This window comes from Stenella coeruleoalba (assembly GCF_951394435.1).
Source record: "Stenella coeruleoalba genome assembly, chromosome: 2".
Taxonomy (NCBI): domain Eukaryota; kingdom Metazoa; phylum Chordata; class Mammalia; order Artiodactyla; family Delphinidae; genus Stenella; species Stenella coeruleoalba.
In genome coordinates, this window is record NC_137147.1 from 81473380 (window position 1) to 81488058 (window position 14679).

The 14679-nt window shown below is 34.1% G+C and overlaps 1 protein-coding gene across 5 annotated transcripts in view; it reads left to right on the forward strand.

The window, feature by feature from the left end:
• SPRED1 (sprouty related EVH1 domain containing 1) overlaps positions 1-14679 on the forward strand; it is a 323745-nt gene that overhangs the window by 268466 nt on the left and 40600 nt on the right. For all 5 annotated transcript variants that reach the window (XM_079909663.1, XM_079909664.1, XM_079909662.1 and 2 more), the window contains 2 exons: positions 6192-6360; positions 8724-8773. In XM_079909663.1, coding sequence (XP_079765789.1) covers positions 6192-6360; positions 8724-8773 — 219 coding nt within the window. The remainder of the gene's footprint in view (positions 1-6191; positions 6361-8723; positions 8774-14679) is intronic.

Sequence of the window (14679 nt, forward strand, 5' to 3'; positions counted from 1 at the left end):
TGATATAGTTGAGAAGAGGCAGTGGAAATGGGAGACAGCATAATTCACTAACTTTTAAGAATCCTTCTAGCTCTTAAAATTATTTTTGTTTTTTCTGGAATGCAGATTTAGTATTGATCACATGGTAGGTAGAAGCCTTATGAGACATTCTTTTAAGTACTTTTTTTTTAACACCTTTTTAATCTCATTGATCTTTTTAAAAAATTTGAGATGGACAGTTGTTATCCCTATTACTTAATAAAGGTGTGATTTATATTGTCTTTAGTGTGATGAGAATGCATTTATTTTTTAAATGCTACTTAAAGTCAGAAGCAGAACAACTTTTTAATATATTGTGTGACTTAGATGAGAAATTATTATGCCCTAGATATGGAGGCTTTGATAATTATGTAAATGCTGAGTGATGCAGAATGTTCTAGCAAGCATAGTTTTTAAATTATCTGCAAAGATGGTGAGTGGTTATGTCAGTAGATTACCTACACTTTTCTTTCTCATTACCTATTCCTAAATTCAGAAGAGCTACTGCCATAGTAGCCTTTTCCTAAATGATAATTATTTTTAATGGTACGTTAAATACATACTATGAACAGTAAGATATATTTTATTTCCTAATGTTACTTTGTAGATAAAAGTAAATAACATAAATTGACATCTACTTCATAATTAGGTGACATTTTGTTTTTGTACCAACATGATGTGTATGATGTGCAACCTCAGTATTTGTATGACTTTTAGGTGGAACACATTCTTGCATAGGTACTTGTATGAGTCAAAGAACTAGTTCAGGGCTTCCCTGGTGGCGCAGTGGTTGAGAGTCCACCTGCTGTTGCAGGGGACACGGGTTCGTACCCCAGTCCGGGAAGATCCCACATGCCACGGAGCGGCTGGGCCAGTGAGCCATGGCCGCTGAGCCTGCGCGTCCGGAGCCTGTGCTCCGCAACGGGAAAGGCCACAACAGTGAGAGTCCCGCGTACCGCAAAAAACAAAGAACTAGTTCATTATCCTTACCATTTCCTCAGTGTATTTTAAAGCTCATTTTAAAAATTTATTTTTCTATGTGTTTTTGGAACCTCTATAAAAAAATAGATGGCCATTTGTAAATAAGTGGTATAGATGAGTATAGATCACGTTGAAATTTTATTTATCTAACAGATAATAGTTGGAAAACAACTTTGGGAAGTTTCAGAGAGGAGCTAATTCAGCAATATTTTCATGTATTAAAGATTAATTTAGTGACATTTTCATGTAATAATGACTGTAGGACCAAACTCCATTTTTTTATGTCCTTCTCTTTTTTAACAATTGCAATTTAGCAGTCTTCTAAAATACATATCTCTTTCCCACTGTTTATGAATACAGTAAATATGTTGCAGTAATCCATAATGCCAATTTTAACTTCTTGAATTCCAAAACCTAATATAATTATGAATTTTATTAGTATTATTGCAAAATGGTTGTTGCAACAGATAGTTAAATCTTTGTTAAATGCCAGGTGCTAACACACTTTGCCTGTAAGCAAGCAGGACATTATTTTGTTACCTTCTTTGTTACTTATTTCAGAATAACAAGACTTAACTATCACAGATATTCAGTGACAGGCTGGTAAAATTTAACAATCAGCTTTTGGTGGGGGAGGGCAGGGGGATTGTAGAGAGGAAATGCTTTATAGCTTAACATACTCCCACCGTGGCAGTTTTCAGTCAATATAACGTCACTGCATGTGGAGTTGGGAAGAAGTGATTAGTAGTGCACCATTATTTTTTCTTTTGTTACCTGTGCCTTTGGTGTCATATCCAATAAAACATTGCTAAATCCAATGTCATGAAATGACATTGACATTGACATATGACATTTATTGCCCTATGTTTTCTTCTAGGAGTTTTATCGTTTTAGGTCTTCTTAGGGTCCTTGATACATTTTGAGTTAATTATTGCCTGTGGTGTTAGATAAGGGTCCAACTTCATTCTTTTGCCTGTGCACATCCAGTTTCCCAGTACCATTTGTTGAAAAGACTTTCCTTTCTTCCACTGAATGGTCTTGGCACTGTTGTCAAATATGTTGAGGTAGTTTCCTTCTAGTTCTTGTTAGGTATTTTTATCATGAAAAGATGTTGAATTTTGTTAAATGCTTTTTCTGCATCAATTGCGATGATCATGTGGATTTTTTCCCCCTTTATTCTGTTCAAGTAGGATATTACATTGATCAGTTTTCATGTGTTTAACCATCCTTGCATTCATTTGTTGAGGATTTTTTGCATCAGTATTCATAAAGGATATTGATACATAGTTTTCTTGTAATGTCTTTGGCTTTGGTATCAGCACAATGCTGTCCTCATAGAATGAGTTAGGAAGTGTTTACTCCTTCAATCTTTTGGGAAAGTTTGAAGTATTGGTATTAGTTCTTTAAATATTTGATATAATTCACCAGTGAAGCCATCAGGTCCAGGGTTTTTCTTTATTGAGAGACATTTAATTACTGATCCTATCTACTTACTAGCTATATATCTATTCAAATTTTCTATTTATTTCTGATTTAGTCTTGGTCTGTTTTATGTTTCTAGTAATTTGTCTGTTAAATCTAGGTTATCTGACTTGTTGATGTACAATTGTTCATAGTACTCTCTTATAATGCTTTTTATTTCTGTAGAATTGATGGTAATGTCTCCACTTTCATTTCTGATTTTTATAATTTGTGTCAATTTGCATCTTCTCTCTTTTTCTTCTTAGTCCTTCTAGCTAAAGGACTTATTAAAATCTTTTTGAAGAACCAACTGTTGGATTCATTGATTTTCTCTATTATTTTTCTGTTCTCTAATTTGTTTCTGCCCTCATCATTATTATTTCCTTTCTTCTGCTAGGTTTGAGTTTAGTTTGTTCTTCTTTTCTAGTTCCTTAAATTGTAAAGTTATGTTGTTGATTTAAGATTTTTCTTTCTTTTTTTTTTTAATGCAGGTGTTTCTAAATTTTCCCCTTAGTACTGCTTTCACTGTGTGCTATAAGTTTTGATATGTTGTGTTTTCGCTCTCTAAGTATTTTGTAATTTCCCTTGTGATTTCTTCTTTGATCAGTTGGTTAATTCCCAATTTTTTAAAAATGTTCCAGTTGTCCTTTTGTTATTGATTTTTAATTTCATCTTATTGTGGCCAAAGATACTTTGTATGATATCCATATTTTTTATTTTATTGAGATTAATTTGTGGCCTAACATATGGTCTGTCCTGAAAAATATCCCATGTGCACTTCAGAAAAATGTGTGTTCTGTTGCTGAGTAGACTGTTTTGTATATGTCTGTTTGGTCTAGTTGGTTTACTATGTTAAATTCTCTATATCTTTATATTCTGTCTGGTTCTTCTGTTGATTATGTGAGTGAGGTATTGACATCTCCAACTATTACTGTAGAACTGTGTTTCTCCCTTCAGTTGTGTCAATTTTTGCTTTATATATTTTGATGGTCTGTTACTAAGTACCTAAATGTTTATTGTTGTATCTTTTTGCCGTATTGAACCATTTATCAATATATAATATTTTTATTATAATGTCCTTTTTTATTTAAAGTCTATTTTGTCTGATATTAGTATAGCCACCCCTGATCCCTTTTGGTTGCTCTTTGCATGGAATGTTTTTTTCCATCCTTTCACTTTCAACCTGTTTGTGTCTTTGGTCGTGCTTTTATTTGCTCTGCCAATCTCTGTCATTTGGTTGGACAGTTAAATCCATTTACGTTTTAAGTAATTGCTGATAAGGAGGGACTTCTGTGATTTTGCTGTCTTTGTATGTCCCTAGTAGCCTTTTTCTCCCTCATTTCCTACATTCGTATCTTCCTTTGTGTTTAGTTGATCATAACAAAATGTTTAAATTCCTTTCTCATTTCCTTTTATTTATATTCTATAGCTATTTTCTTTGTGGTTACCATGGAGGTTGCACTTAACATCCTAAAGTTATAACACTCTAATTGGGATTTAAACTAGCTTAACTTCAATAACATACAAAAACTGTTTCTTTACAGCTTTGACCTCACCCCTTTCATTTGTTGATAAATTACATCTTTATACACTGTTTGCCCAGAAACATAAATTAATACTTCTTTGAAATGTATTAGTCTCTCAAATTTTGTAGAAAACAACATTTGGAGTTATACACCACAGTTACAGCAATACTTAGCTTTTACACTAATAATTCATTGTTTTCTTTAAATGTAATAGTCTCTCTTAAATTTTATAGAAAACATAAAGTGGAGTTTCAAACCAATGTTAAAAATATTGCTTTTATAATTGCCCTTGTATTTACCTTTATTTCTTCATATGGCTTAAATTTACTTTCTTGTCATTTTATTTCACCGTGTAGGTCTCCCTTTTGCATTTTTTGCAGGGCAGATCTAGTGGAAACAAACTCCCTTAGCTTTTGTTTATCTGGAAATGGCTTAATTTCTTTGTTACTTTTGAAGGATATTTTTGCCAAATATAGAATTCTTGGTTGACAGCTTTTTCTTTCAGCACTTTGAATATGTCCACCCACTATCTTCTAGCCTCCAAAGTTTCTGAAGAGAAATCTGCTGACGTTCTTATTGAGGATTCCTTATATGTGATAATTCACTTCTCTTGCTAATATGAAGAATCTCTGTGTCTCTGTGTGGCCTGTTGAGTTCATCTTATTCAAAGTTTGTTGAGCTTCTTGGATGTTTATGTTCATGACTTTCATAAAATTTGGGGAGTTTTCAACCATTCTTTCTTCACATATTCTCTCTGCCCCTTTCTTGTTCTTCTAGTTCCCACGATGTGTATGTTGGTCCTCTTGATGCTGCCCGCAGGTCTCTTAGACTCTGTTTGTGTTTCTTCAGTCTTTTTCCTTTCTGCTCCTCAGACTCTAATTTCTTTTGTCCTATCTTCCAGTTCACTGTTTATTTTTTGTGCCTACTCAAATCTGCTTTTGAATCCCTCTAATTGGAGTTTTCATTTTAGTTATTTACTTTTCAGCTTCAGAATTTTTTAGTTTCTTTTTAGATTTTCTACCTCTTTATTGTTATTTCCATTTTGTTCATACATTGTTTTATGTCATACTTTGCTATATGACCTACTGAGAGAAACAAAAAGAAATCAACAGAAAATGTCCCAGAAAAGACCCAACAGCAGATCATTAGACAAAGACTTATTAAAAAAAAACTGTTGTAAAGATGCTCAAAGAACTAAATAAGATATGGAGAATCTTTGAATGCTTTGGGATTTTTCTGTTGAACACTGGACATTTAAATCATAATATGGTAACTTGGAATATGGTAATATGGAAATCAGATTATTCCCTTCCTTGGAGTTTCCTAATTTTTGTTACTGTTTTTTGTTTTTGTTTTTTTGATTGTTGTAGGTTGTCTCTGTGCCAAGGATCAGCCTGAGGTGTAAATTTAAGGTTTTTTCATGTCTTTTCTGAGCCTTTCCCTGGATATGCATAGTCATTTTCTAATTCTTCCTGTATATGTAGTTATTTTTGAATGTCCTAGTCTTCAGTGTCTGGCTCCCATCATGGGAAAAAGTGGTAAATGACAGATAAAAAAGGGAGCTGGCTTCTTAAATACCTTGGAAGTCACTTCATTCTGATGCAGAGGAACTTGCAACAATGAGGGAAGATACAACAGTGGCAAATGGCTACCCTCCTCCTTGTCTGCACCTCTGTGATCAGAAGCAGCAATTAGTGATGAGAGCACCGATCCCTGATACTTGGAGGATAAGGTCCTTTTTACCTACCATGGCTTCTGTAATTTGCATGTGCAGGGCTCTCTGCCCTATGGCTGGGAGTTGGGATGAAGGAGGTGCTGCTACTGTGCTACTACCTGAAATAGACAAAATTAACTGCAATTTACTGTCCATGTCTTCCCTGGAAGTTAAAAGCTTTCAACAGACTCTATAGAGTTCTAACATAGTCACAGCAGACAGATTCTGCCAGTCAGTTTTGTCTAGGTAGGGAGACAGATTCCTGGTGCTTCTTGCCTCCTGCCATCTTCCCAGAATCTTCTTTAATCCCATCTTAATTTCTGTATTGAGTGACTTTGTGAGTAGATTAAGTAGCAAGACCTCTATATTAATGGGTTGGGAGTGCTTTTATTAAAATATAACAGCTCTTTTCTCACCTACCTTTGTATTTAAGAGCTACATTAGATGCATTTGATATATGTATAGTAATTTTGGCATTTAACTTTTGGCAGGTGGTTTTGGAATGTATGCTTAAAAAAGACCTCATTTACAATAAGGTCACTCCAACATTTCACCACTGGAAGATTGATGACAAGAAATTTGGTCTTACCTTTCAAAGTCCTGCTGATGCTAGGGCTTTTGATAGAGGCATTCGAAGAGCTATAGAAGATATTTCTCAAGGTAGGTTATTTTGACTGTTTTCTTAATTTGTTTATCAGTTATATATAGTAGAAGTGACTTCAAGCAAGTCAGCTTTTGTGATATGAGATTAGGCTTTGAAAGCTGACTGTAGGTGAAGATAAAATAATGGGCTCCTTAATCTGTTTTATGTTTGTCACATCACAGTATATACCAGTTACATGTATTATCTTGAAGAGCCCATCAAGAGCACACTTCAGATAATTTAAAAGTTTTAAAAATAAGAGCTCAAAGAAGAGGGCAGCAGTCAGGTAGAACTTTGAAAATCCTTCGTGAGTATGTTACTCATATCCTTGTTTTGGTAATTATAAAGAGAAAATTTGTAATAATCAAATATATGTCAACTCCAGTTATTCTATGGCAAAACCTTCCTTACTGCTTTATCTGATTTCATTAATAAGGATTGGCAGAGACCTCAACCCAATCTATCCCTTTGTATATCTTACCAATCTGTTAAGATCATTAACTCTAAAGCTTGCAGGTTTTAAAGGGAGAAAGAATATTTACATGTAAGACTGGCCTGTGCTTAATTAAACAAAAAGAAATCACATTAAAACCCATTTCTTTCCCCCAAAGAAGTCATAACTAAGATTTGATTTGCTTTTCTAATTAAGAAGAAACATTATCTCTATTAGTAGAAATAACCTTCTTATACAACATAACTGAATGAAAATGTGTTGACAACATTGTGACTCATATATTTTGAAGATGGCATTTTAGTAGGAAAATCAGAAGAAATAAACTAATTACGAGACAAACCATAGGCAAGAACGTGGAAATGCTTAGTACAAATATGTATTGCTAAGTGTGTGAAACTGAAGTTAAATAATGTATTTAGCCACTTTAAAAGACTAGAATTTGGTAAACAAACAGTCTTTGATTTCTGATTCAGAAAAAAATTCCATGAAATGATAGCACTCATTTTTAGTACAAGAACCCATAAATTCTTCCTATATCAGTGTTCTCATTGTTCCCTGCACATTTGAATCACCTGGGAGCCTTTTGAAAAATAGCATAATTGGTCCCCACTCCAGCTCACTTGAATCAAACTGCCTGGGGAGTGGTGCTGAGGCATTCCTTTTTTTTTTTTAAGTTCCTGTTCATTTCACATGTGGTGAGGAATTGTCAGATGATTATATATCATGAATTTAGGGAGGGGCAAGATGAATATGGATCTTCAGATTCTCGAGTAGTAGTTGTCGTGCTCAAACCACTGCAAGAAACTTAAAAATAAAAAAATTTATGATGCCCAATGCCTCACCCCTCAGAGGTTCTGACATTATTGGTTTGAGACTGTGTTCTGGCATCAGTATAATTTTTTTAAAATTTCCCAGTTAATTCTAATATTTTGTTAGTGTTGAAGAACCAGTGGTTTAAAAAGAAAATCATTATCCATGGTTGCTGGAATATTTAGTTTTGAATACTTTTATGCCCACATTCATACCCCCATAGGAACATACTTCTTTCACTAGGATCAGATAGATTGGGTTTAACCTTTTAAAAGAAAATTAATGAGAAGCTTACAAACACCTAGCCAGGTAGAATAGGCTACAGTACTCAGCCTGTCTCATTGTTTTTGAACATTTTTGAAAACATACTGGTTAGCATTATTATCAGCCACTGTATAGGTTTTCAGCAATCCCATTTTCTTACTTAGCCTCCCATGACAGTAAGAATAAACTATGCACCCTTTCCATAGGGCAGCTTTCTCTTCATCTCCATGATAGCTATGTCTCAAGGGTAGCATAAAGTCAGAATACTTTCCTATGGTAAATCCTTCCTTATTAATTTATTGGAACTAAAGGCACTCTTGAACGCCATGAAAACTTATATAGAGGCATTGGTACACAAAAGTCAATAGCAACAATTGGCTATTGACTATCAACAGTGGATTAAGGCTCATTTTTTTGCCTTACTAAAGCTACTAAAATCCTAGTTGGGGGTACTAAATACTGTTTCCTGGGTCAGAGTACTTAGAAAAATTGAATAAATCACGTGGGTATTACCTAAACACCAGAAGAGAGTGGTGCATATACTTTTCCTGACAGTTTCAGTATTTGAGAGAAATCAGAGGCAGGGCTTGCCAGAGATAGCATACTTTCACAGAAAACACCTCTTTAAGTAAGTAACTGGAAATTTACCTGTAGAAGAGGAAAACAATTGCTTTATTCTCTGTATAACAGAGGGGCAAGTATGAGTGACCAACATCTGACTGGTTGCCAGGCAGTCCAGAATGATCTCTGATTAGTCTTCTACAATATCATAGTGGTATTATCAGTGAGTCAGCAATACTAAAATCTAAAACAAAAATTCTATGCTTAATTAACTTTTACCCGTTTTCTTAGGATGCCCAGCATTTAAAAATGAAACTGAAGGAGCAGAAGACAACTTACAAGTAAGTAGTTTGGATTAAAAGGAATTTCTAGACATAAAGGTTGTGGAGGAAATCACTAGCCGTAATAAATAAACAATTCATATAAATTCTTAAGAAATTTCTGGTCACTGTATATGTCAGGAAATGCAGGGAAACAGAACCAATAGAATGTGTGTATGTATATATATATATATACACATATATATGTATGTATTTATTAATATGTGTAAAGAGGACTTGGTTTTGTTCGGTTTGTTTGTTTAAGGAATTGACTCATGTGACTGTGGGAACTGGCCAGTCCAAAATTCACAGAGTAAGCAGGTAGGCAGGCATCCCAGAAGTTCTGGCAGGAGTTGATGTTTTGCTCTTGAGTCAGAAGGCAGTCTCAAGGCAGACTTCCTTCCTCCTTGGGGGACGTCAGTCTTTTCTTTAAGTCTTTCCAGAATGAGTCTACCCACTTTATGGAGGATAATCTCCTTTACTCTGAGTCTCTGATTTAGATGTTAGTCACATATGAAAATTACCTTCACAATAGTTAGACTGGTGTTTGACCAAACCACTTGCCACCATCGCCTAGCCAAGTTGACATAAAATTAACCATCACAGATACCCCACCGCATAGGCAAGGTACTTGTATTAAAAATTCATAGAAAAGTAATTTCAAATTATGAATAAGCATATGGACACCCTTCTGTTTTATATCACTAGTAATCAGCAGGTAGTATAAATTAACATTTATTAGTTATGAAATTATCAAAGATTTAAAAATTAATATTACCCCAGACTGTGTCTTTCCATGAGGTTGACAGATTGATGCTCTGCTAGAAAATATAGATTGGTAGATTCTTTTTAGAAAGAAGTTTGGTAATAATGTATTTAAAAGCCTTAAAAAGAGAAACAGGACTTCCCTGGTGGTCCAATGGTTAAGACTTCCCCTTCCAATGTTTCAGGTTCGATCCCTGGTCGGGGAGCTAAGATCCCACATACCTTGTGGCCAAAAAGCCAAAACATAAAGCAGAAGCAGTATGGTAACAAATTCAATAAAGGCTTTAAAATTGGTCCACATTAAAAAAAAAAATCTTTAAAAAAAAAAAAGAAATATTCATACCTATTGATCCAGTGAATCAATTTAAGGAAATAGAGATACACAAAAAATTTGTATACACAGATTTTTGGGGGTGTGTGTATGAAATATTGATAATAAAAAATAAGCTATCTAAATGGAATGGAAATGGTTGAATTAATTAAGGTATCTTTGTCATGCGACCACTAAAAATTTTATTATTAATTTACTTGCAGTGTATTGAGTAGTAAAAACAGATAATTATATGGTGTTGTCACCCATTGTTACTCAGCTAAAATGTTAAATTTGTTACTTTTGGATTGTGGGATTCTGAGCTATATGGCTTTCTTTTTAGTACTTTTAATTTCCTAAAGTATTAATACTTTTAGGAGAATAGTGAAAGAACCCAAATTTATATGTATACCTTGTATTAATAATCAATTATTCATATTATTGTAAAAATAGTCATCACCTAAAGGACATGGCAAAATGTTTTATGTACATTTATAATCAGAAAATAAAAATGGTTTTTATTTCTGAAAATTTGAGAAATATAGTAAAGTTCAAAAAATAAAACATAGATATGCTACCATCCATGATAGCCATCATACATATTTTTTTAAATATTTATTTATTTATTTGGTTGCTTCAGGTCTTAGCTGCAGCACGCAAGATCTTTGTTGCCACATGTAGGATCTTCGTTGCTGCATGCAGGATCTTTAGTTGCGGCACATGGGATCTTTAGTTGCGGCATGCAAAGTCTTAGTTGCAGCATGTGGGATCTAGTTCTCTGACCAGGGATCGAATCCAGGCCCCCTGCATTGGGAGCACAGAGTCTTAGCCACTGGACCACCAGGGAAGTCCCATACGTATTTTTAAATATAGCCTCTGAGTTTTTTTCTGGACAAATAAATGGGTACACATGTGTTACTATGATATCATTATTCTGTAGCTTTTTTTTCACTTAAATGCATAATGATATTTTGTGACCTTAAATGTTTTTTCAAGTTTACAATTTTTAATCTTTTTTGTGTCTATCTAATTTGTTTTCAATAGATGTATCCTAACCCATTATCCTTATAGTACATTTAAGAGTTCTTATTTGTGTTTTAATATATGAATCTGTTTATTTTCTTGATGATTAATTATTATTTTAAAAACTCAGTTTCCGTTAATTAGGTATAAGAAATAAATAATAAAATGCAAAATAAGTATACTTTTTATAGTTAAGTGTTTCCTAAAGTTCTGTTCTGGTATCAATGAGAATATGGAGCTGGAAATGGGGAAACATTTTCTGAATTGCTCCCTGTGAAGAGAGTAAATTTGGTTAAAATTCAACTTTAAAAAGAATTTTTTAACATTCTGCTTTGGTTTTACTTCATTTCTATATATAGCACTGTATAGAGGAAAAACTTTTACAGGACTTAATTGTTTGCAAGACTTTGTGCATATTGCCATCAATGGCTAGTAAAGAGAATTATTGTATAACCAAAGCAACAAGTAGTTAATCTGTTTTTAGCTCCTTGGGATCTCTGTTTCATAGTAAGGTCTCTCCACTGCCCCCAGTCCAACAGGTTACACACACACACACACACACACACACACACACACACACTCTCTCTCTCTCTCTCTCTCTCTCTCTCTCTCTCTCTCTCTCTCTCTCTCTCCCCCGCCTCCCCCACACGTACACACACACACCTAAAAGAGGTATTTATATTTTAGCTTCATTATACACTGAAGCACTTGCTTGGTTTTTATTTTCATAATAAAATAGAAAATGTGCATTGTCACTAGAGACTCTAAAATAGGCTTCCATGTAAGTGTAATTTCACTAAGAGCAATTGTTATATCAAGTTTTAGTTCTTGGTTTTTACTTACTGTGGTGTTTTAAAAATAGATTCTTAAATTATATTCCTTTTGGTGGAATCTTATTCTCCTCCCCTTGAGTGGGCGCTATACTTACTGGGTTGTTTTTTAATAAGGAGTATATGGTAGAAATGACAAGAGTATGACTTCCAAAGGTAGGCCATAAAAGGTATTGCAGCTTCTTTTGGCTCTCTTAGATCCCCTGTACTGGAGGATGCCAACTGCCATGTCATGGGGACACTCAAGCAACTCTATGGAGATGTGCTTGTGGTGAGGAACTGAAGTTTTGTGACAATAAACATGTTAATGAGCCATCTTGGATGCAAGTCATTCACCCCCAAATGAGCCATCAGATGACTGCAGTCATGGTTGATGTTTTAACTGTAACTTCCCTAGGGACTGTGAGGTGGAACCACCTCATTAAGCTGTTCCTGAATTCATGACCTACAGAAACTGTAAAATAACAAATTTCATTTTAAGCCTCTAGGTTTGGGGTAATTGGTTACTAATAGAGACTTTGCTACCCATAATAATGTGGTGCTGCCATAACAAATACTTCAAAATGTGGCATATAATTTGAACTTGGGGACAGTAGATAGAAGCTTAAAGTTAAGCCTTTGAGGAGACTGCTGACGAGGTCTTAAATGAAAATGAAGAACACCATATTGGAAACTGAAAGAAAGGAAATCACTGTTATATAGTAGCAGAAAGTTTAGCAACACTGTCACCTGTAGTAATAAGTGAAGTAGAAAATGTACTACTTCTGGTTATGGTAAAGCAGTGGATGGGAGAAATAGGCTCAGGAAGGGCTCCTAAGCAAACAAAAAGAACCAGGACTTGGTGGTTTGGAAAATTCTCATCCTCTCAATATGTCAAACTATGCTAAAATTAGGAAATGGCTTCCAGGCAAAGATCATATCCTGGGCACTCTCAGACTAGGTTTGTCTAAAGATGAAGCCAGTGGTGTGACTATAAAATCCTTTGTTAAAACCTCAGAAGGATGTAATGTGAGCCTCAGAGAACCTTTCAATCAAAGTAATAGGGCTTAAAGCAGATTAAGGGTGTCCTCAGCAGAAATTTAAAGTAGAGAAGAGTTTGTCTCAGAATTGTGACTGTGCTTTTTGTCTAACAGAGTGTGAATCCCAGTAAGATTTCCCAAGAGACCCACAAAGTTTTCAAAAGAGTTAATTGGTAGAAATATTACCAGTCTGAGGAGCGGCCCCTTGGATCCCCAGAATTTTACCGGCAAGAAGCAGGTTGAAAAACATTTTACATGTAAACATGGACTTCCTTTCATAAAACGGAAAGATAACTCAGAAATAGAACCAAAATCTCAAAGGGCAGAGCCAAGAGCTATGGAGAATTATTCCCATATTCAAGGAACTTCTAACGTGTTCCCACCTTGATTACAGAATTACTTTGGATCAGTGACTCCATTTTCTCTTATTCTGAACCAGAAGTTTTATAACAGTTATCCTCTGCCTGTCCTACCATTGTATTTTGGTTGTGTATGGGGCAGATAATTTGTCTGTTCAGTTCATGGGTCCTCACAGCGAGAGGAACTGTACTTAAGGAACACCATTCAGCTAAGTTGCTCCCAAATTTCTTACTCAAAGAAACTATGAGATAGTAAATGTTCTTTGAAGCTGCAGTTTTGTGGTAATTGGTGGTTATGCACCAACAGCTAACCAATACATAAGCAGAAAAGGAAGATGAGTAGAATGAAAGCTAACATTTATAGTCATGTTCATTTTATCTTGCTCCCATTCTCAACTTTTTTAGATGATACCATCTAGCTTAGGTTAAATTCCATTTTTCAATAGAAGATTGTATTATATCTTGGTTTTATAGCCCCTTTACAACTAAAAGTATGTTCAGGTAGAAAAAAACACAGTTCTTATTAGTTTAAAAAATTCTGAGCCCGATTATGCATGTATAATATATTAACCTTAATTATACCAAAAGGGGCTGGGGGATACTGAGATGCTAGCAAAATGTGAAATTTTTTAAAAAAAAGAATCAACTTACAGAATTAAACTGCCAAAGAAAACTCTTAAGTTTACTTTAGTACCATTTATTTCATGATATGCTAAAGTTTTCACATACATCATTCTTATTTTGGAATGTATTGGAGGTTATAAAGTATTCTAATTCAGTTAACCACTTTATTAGGAACAAAGTACATTATTTTGTAAACCACCTATGGGCTTGACATACATAAACATTTTGAAATTATCTTGAGTGCAAGTTGACTGTAGTTTATGATAGTGGTTATGTCAGGTTTACTTTATTAGTGATTATTTGCAAAGAAAACTAAAATGGCTTTAAAAGAATAACCCATTCTCTAATTATTTTAACCCCAAGGAAGTAATGACTGTTAGTTAGATCATAAATGTCTTTAAGACTTTAAATATCAGAGTGGAAATCCTCTCCATTTTGAATACTTATTAATTCATTCAGTAAATATTTGAGTACCTGTTCTGTTCCAATAACTATGCTAAACATTTGATTATTTGCTGGTAGATAACTTTCAGCTTTCAGCAATTCAGTATCTTTATCAGTATCATAAATCATCAGAAAGGTATTTACCTTTCTATTTCATACTTGTCTTTGAAAGGTTTCATAACATCATTATTTGGATTTAAAATCATATCTTGCTCATCTTTTATCCCTGATGTTTAGTACAATTTTGACCATATACATAGTTGGTAGGAAAGGTTTTTTGAAGAAAAATCTTCAAAATTAAGGAGTTAAAAGAAAAAAAAAACCAAGCAGCAGTAAGGTATGAATGTTCTTTTCATTTGGTTTCTTTATTTAAGTATTTTAATGAGCCGGTTAGGTGGGGTGTTTTTTTTTAATGTTAGCTTACATTTGCTTTAAGATTATTTTTACAGTGTTTTTCCAACCAGAGTTGTTAGTCGTAACAGTTCTTATTGTTCAGATAGGCTAGATTGCTAACAAAACCCATAAAACTCACCTCACAATTGGTTTGTGATTA